At 53.7% G+C, this 17,345-nt stretch overlaps 1 protein-coding gene and 1 long non-coding RNA gene across 2 annotated transcripts in view; one reads left to right on the forward strand and one right to left on the reverse strand.

The window, feature by feature from the left end:
* The window catches only part of Tekt5 (tektin 5), a 36,957-nt gene extending 32,499 nt beyond the window's left edge, over window positions 1-4,458 (forward strand). The window contains exons 6-7 of the mRNA XM_047534421.1: window positions 2,249-2,403; window positions 4,012-4,458. Of these exons, the coding sequence (XP_047390377.1) occupies window positions 2,249-2,403; window positions 4,012-4,273 (417 nt within the window). The 3' untranslated portion in view covers window positions 4,274-4,458. The remainder of the gene's footprint in view (window positions 1-2,248; window positions 2,404-4,011) is intronic.
* On the reverse strand, window positions 299-12,529 carry LOC124970811 (uncharacterized). Its single transcript, XR_007106194.1, has 3 exons — window positions 11,843-12,529; window positions 6,610-6,817; window positions 299-3,155 (listed from the first exon to the last, which is right to left on the reverse strand). It is a non-coding gene; the product is annotated as an uncharacterized LOC124970811 (long non-coding RNA).
* Window positions 12,530-17,345: the final 4,816 nt, after the last annotated feature.

Consider the following 17,345-nt stretch of genomic DNA (forward strand, 5'->3'; position numbering starts at 1 on the left):
GTGCAGCTTATGATAAAGGGGAAAGAACATGACTGGAACATCCTCACAGGCAGGGCCTGGGTGTTGTCCTTAGTCCTGACGCCACTCAGGGCTGCGGGCATGCTAATGTGTAACCAGTTTTCTCCTATGCCAGAATCTTAGGAGGATCATCCCATATGATTTGGGGGGCACACTTCCCAAATTTTAGTGTGCATAAGAACCAGTGGGGAGCTGGTTAACAATATGGCTTTCCAGATCCACTGTCAATCATGCAGTTGATGTTTATTTAGTCACTACTGAGCAGAGTTGCCAGGTTTAACAAATAAAAATGCAGGACACTCAGTTAAACCTCAATATCAGATCAACAGTAAATCATTTTGAGTGTCAGTGTATCTCCTGCGATGGGAGATGAGTCTGTTGGGGTTTTATAACTAAGGTACCCCAGACGAGGTGGCTTATAAACGATGACATTTATTTCCGGCAGTTCTGGAAGCTCCAAGTCCACCATCGGGGTATCAGCACAGCCCGGTGCTGGGGGGGCTGACCTCTAGACTGCAAACTGCTGGCTTCTTGTGGTGGAAGAGATGGAGGTGTCTCTCTGCCCTGCTACAAGGCACCACCCTGTTCATAGGACGCCATTCTCACGACCTAATCACTTCCCGAATGCTCCATCTCCAAATGCCAACACGTTGGAATTAGGGTTCCAGTGTGTAAAGCTTGAGAGAACACACTCCATCAGTTCACTGTGGGACACACACACTCAGGAGTGCTCAGTTGTTTATCTGAAATTCAAACTTGACTGGGTGTCCTGAATTTCACTGGCTCTCCGATGTCAGTGATCTTTTCTCATCCTCAGGCCTCCCTATCTCTCTCCTCAGACCTCCATGGTTTTGATGATGGGAATTTCCTACTAGTTTGCAATCACTGTTTCTTTGAATTTACACTCCTCATTTATTATACTCACAGTAGATGCAGAAAAGACATTTCTAGCTGTTGTCTGGTTTCAAGATGGCGGCACACAGCAAACATAGTTGGGTTTTAAGATGGCGGCACACAAAGCGAATGCCCCCCACAGAAGGGCAGGCTGGTCTCAAGCAGTGACCCCCCTGAGCAGTTACTGGTAGAGCTGGTGAGTGGGCTTCTTAAATGGTATTGAATCTCTGGGTCAAGTGAAACCGAGCTCTGTGGCGATGGATAATGTCAGCACACCCTTCTGGGCTTTGGGGCCATCATGGCAGGGTCACCTCTAGGCCTGTCGGGAGTGGACACGTGTCCTCACCATGGGGGTCCTACCAGCACAACCCTCCCACAAAGAGCCTCCTTGCAGGAGAGGGACTCCCAGAAACACATAGCTACTCTCAGATCTGGGGCCACTGGGTGACAGCAGGGTGTGACCTCCGTTCAGTGCCGTTGGCTCCATCCCTGGTATGCTTACGGTGGGCCAAGTTCAAGGTCGGGTCCTTCTGGTAATGGGCCATCCTGGTGTGCCCAGTCTCTGTTGGCGCTCTCATTCTGTTCTTTATTATGGACACTTTCCTACACACAGAAGCAGAGAGAATCAGAAGACTCCCATGTGCCCAACACAGGTGTCCAGGCTTTCCTCGTGACTGACCGCTTTCTGATTTTCGTGCTATTTTCTGTGGAGGCGCAGCAGGCTTATTATCAAGTGCACAGCCTGACGAACCCAGCTGACGAGTTAGTTCTTCCTGGGTTTGTACCTGTAAAACCTCCGCTCAGAGCAGGACTCGGAGCTCTCCACCCCTGCCTGGATCTGTACTTCTACCAACTGTAGGACAATGGTGGCATTTTAGTGGACAAAATGTCTCTACGGATAAGTTGAAAATTGTGTCTCTTTCTTCTTCACTTACTGACCTAGTTACTAGGAAAGTAAGTTCTGGATCGTAAAAAGATACAGAGCAGCCCACGCGGATTCAGATGAAGACGGTTTTGGAGATCAGCTGCTGTTCTGGAGGCTCCACGTTAACCTTCACGCCCCCTCCCTTCCCTGTCTTCCCACTGAACACTAATTGGCTGCACCGTAGATTCTGGAGATTAAGAGGAGAGCAGCCTTGGCCTGGCTCATCTCCAGCAGTGGGCTGTGGTGGTCAGGGAGCCTGAAACTGCTCCCCAGTGCTTCACAGGGCTCAGGGGCGGGGGAGAGTAATCAAGCCCTGGCCAGAGGCTGCCTGAGTTGGCCTCAGCTCCTGCCAGGCCCGAAGTGGGAGGAGGCCAGAGAGTCCTGGTGGTGACTGCCTCGTGGTCCCCACAGACGCTGCAGGAGATCTTCCAGGCTGAGAACACCATCATGCTGCTGGAGAGGGCCATCGTGGCCAAGGAGTGCCCGCTGAAGGTGGCACAGACCAGGCTGGCGTGCCGCACGCGGCGGCCCAACGTGGAGCTGTGCAGGGACATCCCACAATTCAAGTGAGTGGCAGTGGTGGGCTTGGGGGGTCCTAGGGATCTAGGAAGGGAAGGGGTGGGTCTCAGGAGCTCCAGGAACCTTGGAACTGAAAAGCAGACCCTCCGTGAGGTGGGTTCTCCAGCCCCACAGCTCAGCAGTGCGCATGCGCAGAGGCCGCTCCACGGCACTGCCTGCTGCCCTGGCCGCCCCCACTCCGCACCCGTGGGTGTGTGGCTCTGTGCGCGGGAAGCCGCCTTGCTGTCCCTCTAAAGCTGAGGAGATGTTAGCCTTCCAGCCAGGGACAGAGCCTTGGTCCCTTGGTGCCCTCACTTCTGTCTCCAGGCTCCCGGCCTCCTGGGCTCCCTCCCCCTGTACAGTTCCCACCTGTGAGCCCTCGGGGCAGCCCGAGGCCCTCCTCACTGGTGGGCCCCACTCATCCTGCCCAGCTCAGGAGGCCTGCTTCCGTGGACAGCGGGAGTCGGGTGGAAAGTTCCTGCCGGCCCAGGAGGGGGCCGTGGTGTGGGGGAGGGTGCCAAGACCCGGTCTCTGCCTCCTCCTCACACGCCTCTTCCCTGCACATCTCCATGTCTGGAAGGTCCTTCTTTTCTCTTACAAGGAGATCTGTCCCTGGATGTAGGGCCCATCCGAAATCCAGGATGAGCTTATCTTAAGATCCGTAACTCAACGACATCTGCAAAGACCCTATTTCCAAATAGCCAAAATCCTATTTAACATGCACGTAACAAAGACTTCTGTGGGGGTCTCTCAGCCACTCCTGCATGAATGAGAAAAGGGTTACTGCCAGAGGATGACGTTGGTTATAAATCAATCATTTACACATAAACTTATCTAATCAATAAAAACACAAGAACCAATCTCTTTTTAAATGAGAGGGGGTGTGACGGGTCTGACCACAGCAGCTCAGGCCTCTAACAACAGGGAGTAGCCCAACTCTCCTTTATTTTATAGTCACACAGGTAAAGGGGGTCAAGACCGGGAGGGGCTTCTTCTGTGATGGACAGGATGGGGTGGAGTTAGTGGAGCCATTATCTCCAGAACTATCACAGAGTAAGACAGGGAACCACTCCCATGCAGGGCCACGAGCTTCCGGGCAATCTGGGACATTCCTCTGTTCCTAGAAGCCAGACCTCTGCATCCCATGGCTCAACCTAGTCTGATTTTGCGAAATAAGGACGGCCCCCCACAGACTTCCTTCTTGTCACGGCTGAATGCTATTTCACAGTACAGATATGCCATGTTTGTTTATCCATTCAACCGTCAATGGACAGTGGAGTGATCGTTCCCACCTCTCGGTATGGGGAACAGTGGGGCTATGAACTTCCATTCCATGTATACCTGTTGGAAAACAGGTTCCAACACCTGTTTTCAGTTCTCTGGGGTATAGGTCAAGGTGGAATTGCCGGGCTCCCTGGAAAGAGCCGCCATATTGTTTTCTAGCCTCTGCTCACCATCCTGTTCCTTTATGCCCATGGTCCCTGGCAGCTCCACCTGCTTCTTGCCCCTCCAGGGCTCAGCCTTGCCCCTTTTGCTCCATTATTCCCACCCCATGGTGGGGAGCATCTGTGTCGAAGGACCCCATAACCCCCGCCCTCCCTCTGTCCTCACCCCAGGCTGGTGAACGAGGTGTTCACCATTGACGACACCCTGCAGACCCTGAAGCTGAGGCTGCGAGAGACCCAGGACACGATACAGCTGCTGGTGATGACCAAGTCAAGGCTGGAGCACGAGCTGGCCATCAAGGCCAACACGCTCTGCATCGACAAGGACAAGTGCATGGCTATGCGCAGGTCCTTCCCCAGCACGCCACGCATGGTGGGCCACACCTGCCTGGCCCCCGTCAGCCCTTGCGCCTGCTCTGCACGGGTTTGTTAAAGGGCATGCAATTTGAAAAGACCCAAAAATAATAAAGTGTCATTTTCTCCCCTTCCTCCTATCATGAAAAAATATATATATAAAGAGTCCAAATAAATATGCCCAAATCAAAATCCTGGGACTCATTTCTTACTTCACGTGGCTTCATGGGAGGCCCTGGGAGGAGACAGGGTGTGAGCAGGGTATTTGAAGGCTACCAGCATTCCCAGGAATGAGAGGCCGCCTCCCTCCCTGCCAGGTTCCCACCCGCTCCTCCCTCCCTCCCTCCCTCCCTCCTTCTTTCCTTCCTCCCTTCCGTCCCTCTTTACCTGTCTGTCCATTTAGGAGTACAGAGCCCAGCCCTGTTACTGATAGCCGAGTTACTGATAGCCCTGAACAAGCTCCTAACCCGGGCACCTCATTTACGAAATGAGGTCGGTCAGAGGTAGCGGTCACTGTCAGCACTGTGGGGCAATGCAAGTAACAACAACAACAATAATAATTTGGAATCAGAAGTCTTAGGTTTGGATCCCAGCTTTGGAAGATAGGATGATGTTATGGTTTGGATGTGAGGTGTCCCCCAAAGCTCACATGTGAGACAATGTAAGAAGGTTCAGAGGAGAAATAATTGGGTTTGAGAGTCTTAACCTAGTCAGTGAATCAAACCCTGACGGGATTAACTGGGTGGTAACTGGAGGCAGGTCGGGTGTGGCTGGAGGAGCTGGGAATTGGGCTGGCTTTGGGGTACATATATATTTGTATCTGGCTGTGGAGTCTCTCTCTGCCTCCTGATCTCACGTGAACTGCTTCTCTGCCATACACTCTGCCGTGATGTTCAGACTCATCGAGCCCCAAGGAATGGAGCCGGCCTTCTGTGGACTAAGACCACTGAAACTGTGAGCCCTCAAATAAACCTCTCCTCTCCTCTGTAACTGCAGATCATTTAGTCACAGCAATGAAAAAGCTGACTAAACCAGATGTTTTATAAATTGCTAGGAGGGGGGAAAAAAGGCAAAAAGTTTTTAAAAACTTCTTTTTCAGTACCAGGGATTGAACCCAGGGGTGATTAACCACTGAGCCACATCCCCAGCACTTCTCTATATTTTATTTAGAGAGAGGGTCTCTTGAGTTGCTGAGGCTGACTTTGAACTCCATCCTCTGACCTCAGCCTCCCAAGCCCTGGGGTTACAGGTGCCCAGCAAAATCAACTCTTTGGGTCAGCTAGAGTTGACGCAAGCTTTGTGAAACAGTGCTGTTGTCTCAAAAAGTTCAGCATGAAACTCCCCATCAGCCAGCAGCTCCGCCCCTAGGCGGACACCCAACACCCGAGCGTTAAAGCGTGGACTCTAGCAAATGCGTGCGCGTGGATCCTTGGAGCAACACGGGTCGCAATAGTCAAAGGGAGGGGGCAGCTGAGATGCGCATCAGGGGTGCAGGGGAAGCAAACGTGGGCATCCACACCGGGAACCGGCCCGGCGAGGCGGGACCGTCTGGGCGTCAGTCAGTGGATGAAAGGGAAAAGAAAGTGTGGCTCTGTGCACCGTGCAGTTTCCTTCTGCCACAAAGAAGGGTGGAATCATGTCATTTGCAGGAAGATGGATGGAACTCGGGACCGTTATGTTAAGTGAAATAAGCCACACTCAAGGTCAAGGTCGAATGTTTTCTCTCCTACGTGGAAGCTGGAGAAGAAAAGGAAAAGACAGGTGGGCTGGGTGGGGGGGTCTCACAAAAACCCAAGGGAGGGGCGGAGGGAGGGGGAAGTACTGGGGAATGACATTGCCAAATTAGATTGCTATATTGTGTGCATTTGTAACAATGAATCCTGCCACTATGTGCGACGACAATGCACCCATAAAAATACGGAAAAGAAAAAAAAAAATGGCTGGTTTGTGTGTGGGCATAAAGGAAACAGCAAAGCTTCCAGAAAGGGTGAGCTGGCTCAGGAAGGTCTTAAGGGCGGGATCTGGGCAGGCAGAGGCCAAGGGAGGAGAAAGGTGCAGAGAGGCCAGCGGAACCGAGAGGCCATGTCAGGGGCACCCTGGGGCTGGGGCTGTTCTGTGTTTGGCTCCTGGCCAGGTCAGTTGGACGAAGCAGGCATCCTAACTACCCCACGACTGGGCACCCTGATGTACACTTTTAGGGAGTTGACAATATGCATCCAGAACCTTAAAAATATACACATCCTTTGATTTATGAATGTCTTTAAAAGACCAATCCCAAGTGCAGACCCAGGGTAGTTTCTTTTTTAATCATAGGAAACCACTGATGTTATGTCGAACAGCAGAGAGAGAGACACTAAGTAAAAGATAACACAGTCAAGTCAACGAATATTAAATAGCTACGAAAGTGTATCTTACCAAATGCCTGAAGTCGAAGGGACATGCTTACAGGGCTGAAGGCACAGGGTGCAAGATGGTGATTCTGAGCCGTCCTCGGTGTGGAGAGCGCAGGAAGCAAGATTGCATCGTCTAGCTGGGTGATGGTGCACGCAGACAGGAGGATGGTGGGTTCAAAGCCACCCTCAGCAACTTAAGGAGGCCCTGAGCAACTCAGTGAGACCTGTTTCTAAATAAAATGCAAAAAGAGTTGGGGGATGTGGCTCAGTGCTTAAGTGGCCCTGGGTTCAATCCCCATACCAAAAAGAAAAAAAAAAAAAATTGCGCTTAATACACCAGAATGTCAACTGAGTGCACGGTGAGCAACAGCTGGATCTTATTTGTGAATTTCACAAACTTTCTACGATGAATGTGCATTCCTATTTTAATCAAGAGGAAATGCTTTTCTTAAGCTTCTTATTTTGCAATCGATTTAGAGTTTTTAATAACAGTGGCAAAGAAGGTACCAGGGTCCCTGTTCCCTTGCAAGCATTTGTGACGGGACATTTGTTAAAATCACGAACTTAATAGGCTTCATTGCTATCACTAGCTGCCCTCTCGTGCGCTCCTCCTGTTCCACGACCTAACCAGGCATCTGCCTGGTCTTCCCTGACCTGACAGTTTCCCAATCTTCCCTTGGTTTTTGAGAACTTGATAATTTTACAAATAGCAGACAAGGACTCTTGAATTTTGGTTTGTCCGATATTTTCTCAGGATCAGACGGAGATGATGGATTCGGGAAGAGCATGCCTGTGAGGCGAAGCGCCCTTTCTGCTCCATCGCAGAAGAGCACAGGAGGGCCACACAGCATCCCTGGGCATGTGTGCCTCATCCTGTGACGTTTGCTGGCTTTTCCACCATCGAGTTACTCTTCCTCCTTCTTCCTGTGATCTACTTTAGAGGAGCGACCCAGGTCCAGCCCAAGCTTAAGGGTCGGGGTTCAGTTCCACCCGCTTTAGGATCAGCAACATCTGTGTACATTATTTGCAAGTTTTATGGAAAAAAAGCCGCTTCCTTTGCCTCCTTTTCTGTTTTTCACCCCGTTTGGGTCTATGGGTGTGGACTCATGTATTTGTCTTCTGCTTTATTATCCAGTGCCACATTATGTATATGGTTGCTCAAATTGTTCATGCGGAATCCTGGCTCTTTTTACTGGAGGTTGGTATCTAGAAACCATGGTTTGTGCTGGCTGGGCTTGTTGATAAGAAACTTAAAAAAAAAAAAAAAAAAATAGGTGCTTAGGAGGTTTTGGGTGAGCTTGGGAGACCAGTGGAGGGATTGGTATTGGTGATGCCCTGAGATGAGTCACCTCTGTTTCCTTGGTCCCCGCACACAGTGCTTTACTGAGTGACAGAGAGTGACCGAGGCCGTACACACCAACGTGTGGGATTCCATCTGGACAGGCGAGTTATTTCTGAGTTTTAAGGGAGAAAGGGTGTAGCTGCCTCCGGCCTGGAAACGACCCCAGACCCATCTGCTATTTCCAGCAGAGGAGCCGGATGATGTGGGACCCCTCCTTGACGCTGGGAAGCTGGCACGCTGACCCCACTTTGCAGGGTGACTTCTCTGCGGCAGACGTGTATGAGGCAGGAAATCTCAGCGACAACCCCAAGGACTGGCTTCCTGCCAGGTCCAAGAACAAACTGGGAGTCGAGAGGATTTCCCAGCTGATCTGCTTTCCCTCTTGGCTCAGGAGAGATGCTGTCCAGCTGGCTCCAGGGAACGCACTCCTCCCCAAGGAGAGGGACCGAGTGTGTGTTTCCGGCCTTCTGCTCCCAAGGCCTGACCCCGCAGTTTGGGATTTTTCTGAAGACTAGGCCTGGTGCTAGAAATCCAGGAGATTTTGGAGAGAAAGAAAAGGGAGAAACCACGAGGAAGGAGATGGAATCTAAGGGACCAATAAGGCTGATAGACATGGACGGGGTCTCAATTTGTAGAAAACTTCCAGAACATATCAGATTGATTGACCACCTTTAATAATAAATTCTGCATCTATCTATATTTGTATGTCTATATTTGTGTGTGTGTGTTTGACTTCTCTTAAAAATAGGATTCTACGGCTCCCCTGTGCCCAGAATCTCTTGTGCTGCTGACATATGAACTTACAGCCTTCATTTTGCCACAGTCCCCACCACTCCCAGTTGCCACACACTGATCCTGCTTCACTCAGATGTTGCCTGTTGACTGTACAGGCAGCTGTCTTTGTTACCCCTCCTTGTTCCAGTTCCCTTACGGACCCTGTGAAACAGCCTGTTCCCTTTGGAAAATCAAGGCTCAGAGGGTTGAGATGAGAAGGGACTTCAGTGTGTCACACAAGTACAGTGCAGGCAGATCAGGCCCCGTGACTCCTGCTCCATGGGCTTCCTAGGACACCGGTGCCCTGGGTGGACTGTCCACATTCAGAATTCACTGCCATGGCAGACACCAGAAGCTGTGGCTGCCTCTAACGCTCCAGTGCAGCTGGGGAACCGGGTGGGGTTTCCACAATCGGATCTCATGGGACACTGGTCTCCTGGAAGAGGCAGTGGCGTGGGATCCATGAAGTTGAGCTCCAGCCTGCTCTGCCAGGCAGTCTCCAGGTTCTGCCTAAACCCGACCTGTGTCTGCAGCCAAGTCACTCCATGTCCCCTCTGAAGTCCTCTTTCCTTTGGGATGGGGGCGGCTTCATTGAACTGTAATGCAAACACTGTCGGGAGCCTCAGCATCATGGGGAGCAGGTCCTTGGGCCCAGGAAAGCACCAAGAGAAAACAAGTACCAGGACTCGATGTTCACACGACTCTTTTTTTCACATTGCTCTCTGAATGCTTGTGTTGCACCGATACATTGTTGAACTGTTGATTTTTCAGATACATTATTGAGTTGGGACCGATAGTCACCTATTTTTCCTGATGAATCCTAAAGCAGAGAGCAGGGGCCTTCCAATCCCATGTGGAGAAGGGGGTCTCCCTGCAGCCAGTGTGGAAGAGGCCGGTGGGTTAATGCCATGGTTCAGAGCCGACTTTCAAACTGCCTTCTAACTTGGGTTGGCCCCCCACTAGTGGTGCGGCCTTTGGAAGAGCTGCTAAGCCATTGTGAGCCTTGAGTTCTTGATCCAACAATGGAAATGTACAACATGGCTCCCAAGACTCTACCTAAAGGGGTTTGCAGTAGTGTTTTAAAAATAATGTCTCGGGGCTGGGGATATAGCTCAGTTGGTAGAGTGCTCACCTGGTGAGCACAAGGCCTTGGGTTCAATTCCCAGCACCACCAAAAAAAAAAAAAAAAAAAAAAAAGAATAAATAAAAATAATAATAGTAATAATAATGTCTCTCATTATTAAGTGTATGTTCCATGGTGGGCACTTTAAAAACCACCATCTCATTTTAATCACTACTCAGCCCTGGAACATGAAAATAGAAATTAAGGCACAGAGAGGTCAATGAACTTGCCCATCATCACACAGTAAATGAATGACACGGGATTTAAATCCAGTCGAGTGATCTGAACTGTTGACTGCAGCTTCCCAAATAAAAGAAAGGCCTTCTTCAGGGGGCGCCTACTGTGAGCAGGGGGCTGGAAGAGCCCCTGGCAAAGGTGTCTAAAGGAACAGAGGACACCACAGTCTCACAGAGCTGCTGAGCTGCGGAACGTTTCTCCACTCTGGGGGAGACAGCAGGACAAACAGCTGGAGATAACAGCTGGAATGCGGGAAGATACCCAGCGCTTTGCTCAGCTCAGCTCATCCCTCCCCTTATTACAGAGGGGAAACTGAGGCACAGAGAGGCTAGGTCACTTGCCCGCGTTGACACAGCCAGACACAGCCAGGTGAGCTGGACTGGCCCCCAGCGCCCAGGCACTCGCCACCCAGGTGGCTCCCACTGCTGTTCCCACTGCCCCACCCCCTGCCCGCCGCTCAGGCCACTGGGCGCTGGGAGGGAGGCGGGCGCATTGTTGCCTGTTGCCCAGAAATGCCAGCGCGTCACCATCACACAAAGTCCCGGCTGTTTGCTCCTGCGGCTCCCTGGGCGCTCTTGACAAGTGTCCCCTCACACAGGCTGGGGGTGGGAGAAGGGCAGGTTCAAAGCGCACAATTAAAATTCCTGCAGGGCCTGCGAGCCCTCCACGGCTCCTCGGAAAGCATGCAGAACATTCCTGGCCTGATAGGGGCCCCGGGCTGGGCTGGAAGCCTCGCGCTGCACCTTCTCTGGGGCCATGTGACCCCAGACAGGCGTGCTCAGGGCTGGAATTCTCTGCGTCCCCTAGACAGCCGGCCACCCTCCTCCCCGCCCAGCTGTGCTGCTTGGGATTCCTGGCGCTCCTCTGGGGGCAGGCTCGGGGAGGTGCCCCCGGGAGCAGAGCCCTGGAGGGCTGGGGGCGGGTGAGGGGCTGCTGGCCCAGCCCCACCCAGGCCACAGGTTGGGTGATTCTGGGCTGGCAGCGTGTGTGTGTCCTGGGAGACGGTGTCCCAGCTGCCCACAGCTTGGCCCCAGGCTACTGGTGGTCTCAGAAGATGAGCAGCAGTAGGAGTGGCAGAAAGCCGACCCCCTGGGGTAGAGGAGCAGACTTTGGCGGGCCCAGGGTGAGGTGTGCGAGAGACCTGGGACACCAAATGTGCGATGCTGGCTCCCAGGTTCACCGTCCTAAGGGTCTGGAAGAGCGAGGGACAGCAACGGCTTAATGGGGGCTCAGGGTCCCCTTTGGGTGATGAAAATGGATTGGAACTAGATAGAGGCCATGGTCAGGCCGCCTTGTGAAGGCCACTGAGCCGCATCCTTTTAAATGGTTAATTTTATGCTAAATGAATTTGACCTTAATTAGAGAAAAAAGGGAAGATCAGCAGGTGCCGTCCACCCCACCCCCACAACCAGATTCTCTAATGTTCCTAGTGACGTATGTGTGAACTCTGCAATGTGCCCTTTAGATACTAAAAATATAGACATTGATCAAAAATTTGGAAAATGTCTTGCAAATTTGTATAATAAATCAACAGACACCCGTGGAAGGTACTTAGCCTCAGGGGCTGGGAGGACAGGGCCACACTGCACCGACCCAAGAACCTCCAGCAATTGGGGCTGGATTGCCTGTCCTGGTCCTGGTTCTGCCCAGTCACCCCCTGAGGTGCCTGGGCTCTGTCCTGTCATGCACGCTCCCTCTGGTGGGGAGTCTCACTTCTCCCCGGCGAGCAGATGGTGCAGGGCACCCACTAGAGACACTCATGGAACCGCCTGGACTCACCTGCCCTCTGCGCTCTCCACTCACTCTCCAGTCATCTGCCCAGCTCAACGGCTCTGAGACTCGGTTTCCTCATCTGTAAAATGAGCATAGCGACCTTGGCTCTTGATCACAGGAGCCTGGCAAGGGTTATACGGATGGGGTCACGTAGAGGAGATGGAGGGGCCACAGGGACCGTCAGACGGGGCTCTCAGGGGTCCTGCTTGCCAGTGGCTGTTGGAGACTTCTGCCTCCACACCAGAGCTACGTGCAGAAAGACCGGCTGGGCCCTTGCCGACCCAGGGCTGGCAACTTCGCCACATGGCCGAGCCTGCTGGACCACGGGCTCCTCGCCGCTGCCCAGGAGTGGGAGGGGGAAGAGTCTGAAGCTCCTGGAGCGGGGGCGAAAGGAGCGAGTCGCCGGGATGGAAGGGCTGGGACGTGGCCCCTCTTCACCCACTTCCCTATCCTGCTTCCTCATAGATTCCTAAGGATTTTACTTTTCCCATAAATGACCCCGGGAGCATTTTCAGGAGATGACAGGGCGGAAGTCGCTCCCCGCCCCCCATCTGTCCTCCCTGGATTCCAAGATTCTGGTGCTGGAGCTTAAAATCTAATCCGGGAGGAGAGAATGACGCTGGGTGCGTGGGCGGCACCCGGGTGCGCTACCGGGCGGTCACAGATCAAGAATTACGTCAGCGGCCTGGCCCCGCCCACCCGGCTACTGTATGCAAATGAGGCACGCCCTGCAACCCGGTCCCTGGCCCCAAGCCCCGCCCCGGAGTGTAAGTCAGGGCCACCGGCCAGCCCTTGCCCTTGGCCTGTGCGGGAGTGGAGCTTCTGCGGGCTGATGCTCCCCACGTGCACCCCAGACTGCGGGGCGTGTGGGAGAGTCAGGAGAGGCTGCATGCATGCCTCCCCAGGTTCCCACCCCCGTTAGCAGCTGGGCAGGTAACCCCTTACTGCAGGAGGCGGTGGGCAGACGGTGTGTGGGATCTTTACTCGGCCTCCGGCCTCCGGAGGGGCCAACGAGACCAGCGAGACCAGCGGGTCTTGGCAGTGGAAAACATGCTCTGGTCTGAAGAGGTGCTGAGATGAACACAGTAGGTGGGAACCAGGCTGAGCTTCCGCTGGGTTGTCCTCCCTCCTCCGCAGGAGCCCCAGGGGATGGGCCCCACAGGAGGAGGGAGTTGGGAGAGAAGCCTGATTCTGCCAGAACCTGGCACAGGGCCTAGGGCTCAGTACATGCCTGTACTAAACGAGAAACCTTTCACAAACACCAGCCATGGCAACCTTCTTGGGCAATCCCCACGTTCCCCAGCGCTCCCAGGGAAGCCTGGGATAATGCATATGAAGTAGGGGCCAAAGAGACGGTTGCGCGGCTGAGTTTTAACTCTGAGCCACTTCTCCAGCCCTCTCTTCTTCCTGAGCTCCACTTTCCTACCACAGTGCCTTTGCATGTGCTCTTCCTCCCCAACAGGAATACACATCCCTCCCTTTTCTCTGGTTCACAGCCTTGTGCTTAGTTCCCAACATTGTCGCTTTCCCAGAAAGTTCTTGCCCTGTCTTGCTGATCAGTCACTCAGTATAATTCCTGTCCTCAGTTTCCCAAACTGCCTTGACAATACAGTCCTGTGAAGTACTTTAAAAATATGCAGATACCTTGACCCTTTCCCACCCGCAGCGCTAGAAGCTCCAGGAGGGGCTGAGCCCTGTTCGCCCCAAACCGAGAGCCTTGAGATGGGCACCATCTTTCCTTTTTCCCTGCAGCCCCACCTCACATACATGGTAGGGCTCAAAATTTTTACTAATGACTAAATGCCTCTAGGATGAAGGGTCTTGGTTAGCACACTAACTCCACCGCAAGCACAGGCCTACTCTGTTCCCATCAACACCAGACCAGCACAGCACGGACAGACCGGGACTGGCGCAGAGGGAGGGTATTGATAAAACCTAAACTGGGGTTTTGTGGAGGCCAGTTTGGGAAGAGGAGGCTGCCTGTGTTGTGGGCCCTGCATAGAGGACAGAAGTACCCCATAAGCACCCCCAGGAGTGACACCCACTTTTTCCTCTGAGAAAGACAACTCTCCCCCAATTCAGGGGGAGGTGGAAAAACTGCTTGCACCCATGAGAGCTGAGCACCCAGAGAGGACAGGTGACCTGGAAGAGGCGGCCCAGGTGCCTCTGTAATGCAGACACCGCTCTGAGCCCCTTTACCTGTTGCTCAGGCAACTCAGCAGTTAGACCCTCCCCCCCACCAGGTTCCTGCCCTGCACCCCGTTCCCTTCCTCCCCCAGGTCCCTGCGGGTGTGAGGCTGGGACCTGGACCAGTCCTTGGGCCTGGGCTGTACTGGAGCTCAGAGCAGCGCCCGCTCCCTGCTCACGCCCTGAAACACCTTCCACCCGCGCTTGCTCCTGCCCTTCTCTATTTGGAGTTCCAGAAAGCATCGCCACTACCCTGGAGGGCGGGCAGGGTGTGGCAGGGGGTGAGGCTCCTCCGATGCCAGAGGGACGGGAGGGAAGAAGGGGCTGGGGGCAGAGGGAGGCCCCCTCCCTGCCCTCCTACCTCCTGGCCTCTGGAGAGGCCCCTGCCTTTCAGGATCTTGAACTTGGCAGGAAGGCTGCCCGTGAGGTTCATTTTGAGGGGGCCAGGAATGGAAAGAGGGCAGGGGCCGGGCAGGCCGAGATGGACAGTATCTTTGAGATCAAAAGCCAACCGGCCCACACCCAGGCCTGCGGAGTCGGCTGGGTCCCTCTCTGGAGGGCGGCAGGGGCGGCTTTGCAGAGGGGAGGGGAGGGGCCCCCTGCAGTCCCCCGGCCCCGCCCAGCGACAGGGCTGGTGGGCCGCCCACACTGGCTTGCTGGGAATCACCCGCTGGGCACCCTGGGGCTGCCGCTCAGCAGAGCCTGTGCCAATCGCTTCCCCTCCCCTGGGCAGCTCTGAGAGTGCTCTCCCAGGCAAGGGCCACTGGGTGGTGATGACCTTTGGAACCGGGCAATGGGGAGGGGCAACCGGGGTGAGCTAGAACCTCTGGCCTGTGCCAGTCCTGATAAACAGGGCACCCGGGAGGTAAGAAGGTCTGAAGGTGCCAGCCCCACCCCGGCCAAGTGGGTGGCTTAGGGTGGGGGAGGGGGAGCGCGGGCAGGTCCAAACGCGTCCCTGGTCCCCGAGTGGGTTCCCTGGAACAGGCCCCCTGAGCCCAGGAATCCTCAGCCCACTCCCAAGCGTGGCTCCCCGAGCCCGGTTTCTGTCCCCTCTCCAAACCCGGCTCCTGGCTCAGGCGGGTCCCAGCACCAAGGCTCTGGAAGTCCTGGCTCCAGAGTTTCAAAAGGAAGCGGGCAGCGGGTCTGCTCAGGCGATTCGCTGACGCACTTCTTTGACGAGGGGCACAGCTCCAGTCTCCAGTCCCTGAGATGTCACCGGCCGTTCGCCTCACCCACCGGCGGGAAATCCCTGACACATGGCGGCTACATCCCAGCGACCTTGGGAGGTGGGGACCATCCTCAGCCAGTTGGACAGGGAGACTACCAAGGCACAGGAGGGTTAAGCAAGTGGCCTAAATGTCACAGCCAGCAGGGCAGAGCTGAGCGGCGGAGCTTGGTAGCAGTCTGGCTAGCTTTTTCATTGATGAGTGACCTGCCTTCCGAACAGAGCACAGCTTCCTGAAGAGACTTTCCTTCCCAAATCATTTGTGTTTTCATTCAGTAGTTTGAGGGGCTTCCTCGTGGCTGATGGGGACGAGGGCCACCATAATGGAATTGGGTTGGCGACCTCATCTTGGACTCCTTCCTAAATCATCCCAAGGCCCAGAGTGAGGGGGAGGGGCTTGCAGTGCCCTCCCTGTGGCGTGAGGTGCCAGGGGCGGGCACAGGCCTCTGCTCTCCAGTTTCTGCCCTCTGAGGGCTGCTGCCTGGCCCGAGTTGCAAAACCTCTGCGTTCCCAGGCTCTTCCCCGGTGGCCTTGGGTCCTTGGCGGGAGGCCAGAAGTGGCCTTCCAGGGACCCTCCCTGCAGAAACCCAGCAAGGAGGCCACATCCCTCTCAGGGAGGGGCAGGAAGGAGTCACTTTCTGTTTGTAAACAGTGTCTGTACCCTGCCAGCACCCTTCCCTCTTCCTGCCCTCCTGGGGTTCTGCCCATTTTGGCAAGAAGAAGCAACCTGGGCAAGGGGCCTAGGGTGGCAGGGGGCAGGACTCAGCTTGCTGGACTGAGTTTTCAGGAAGACACAAGGCCAGCTGGTCTTTGAGGGGAATGGGGACAAGCTAGAGCAGAGGGGACCTGGGATGCCCAGCTGCTTGCAGAGATGGGCTGGGGAGTACCCAGTGTCCTACTGAGGGGGCACCTGTTGGGATAGCATCTTCTGCCTGACCAGCATTCTCCCTCTGTGAACAGCATCCCAAGTGTCCTTGGAGAATCCTCTTCTTTGCTGCAGCGACCCTTCCCTCTGCTCCAGAGAGGGCCTGTGGGCTTCAGGTTCCGATCCCTGGCTGGCCACTATTGGTTGAAGCCGTCCAGAGAGAGCTGGCCATGGGACTTTTGCTGAACTCTTAGGGAAGAAAACACCTCTTTTTGCTGAGCTTGTTGAGTGAATCTGATACAAACCAGGAGCTGCTGGTGGTCAACTTCCCTGACGACAGAGAAAGCAGAGCCTAAACATGATTTTCAAAATGGCATTTGAAATTAGTGGGGGAGAATGAATGAATTATTCAGGAAACAAGACAATCAGCTACACATTTGGGGGAATATTAAGTCAGATCCCTTTCTCATATCACAAGCAAATAAATTCCTGTGAAATGAAAGAAATAAGTGTTAAAATTTTAATGTAGTGAGGTAAAATGCAAGGCAATATTTTTTTTCCACAAATCTGAGCATGGTCAAAACCTTCCTTAGCAGGACACAAAATTCAGAAGCCACCAAAGGAAGACACTTGCAAATCAACTATATAGAAACAGAAAACTCTATAGTCAATGACACCATAGGAATATCAGGGAGGTGAGCAATGACGGGAAGAAAATATTTGCAAGTTTGTAAGGGACAGATGTAAATACTTCTATTTACAAAGGGGTCTCTCACCATCAGTAGGATAAAAGGAAAGTCACTCAAGCCCAAACTAGGCAAAGGACATGAGCAAGCAAATCACAGAGGAACAATTAGATTATTGTTCACCCTGAGAAACACTGATCAAAAGAAGCACCTGAGGAAAGATATGAGATACGGTCTGCTAATGCTGGTGCCATGCCCTTAACCTCCAGGACTGTGAGCTAAATAAACATCTTTTCTTTATAAAGTTACCCAACCTTGGGTATTTCATTATAGTAACAGGAAATTGACGAATAGAGAGGCAATTGACAGAGAGAGAATGGGACCCTGTCTGCCTCCTTCTGTGTCCTTGTGGTTAGACCAGCTCAAGGGTCAGCCCTTCAAGGACCCCATTCTCTCCTGCCCCCAGATAGAGGCAGGCCCCCCTTTGCTCTCTACTCAACCACAGATCCAGGGCATAGCAAGGGAAACCCTTGTCGCCTCAGCGTG

The sequence above is a fragment of the Sciurus carolinensis genome, chromosome 18 (genome assembly GCF_902686445.1).
Source record: "Sciurus carolinensis chromosome 18, mSciCar1.2, whole genome shotgun sequence".
Lineage (NCBI taxonomy): Eukaryota > Metazoa > Chordata > Mammalia > Rodentia > Sciuridae > Sciurus > Sciurus carolinensis.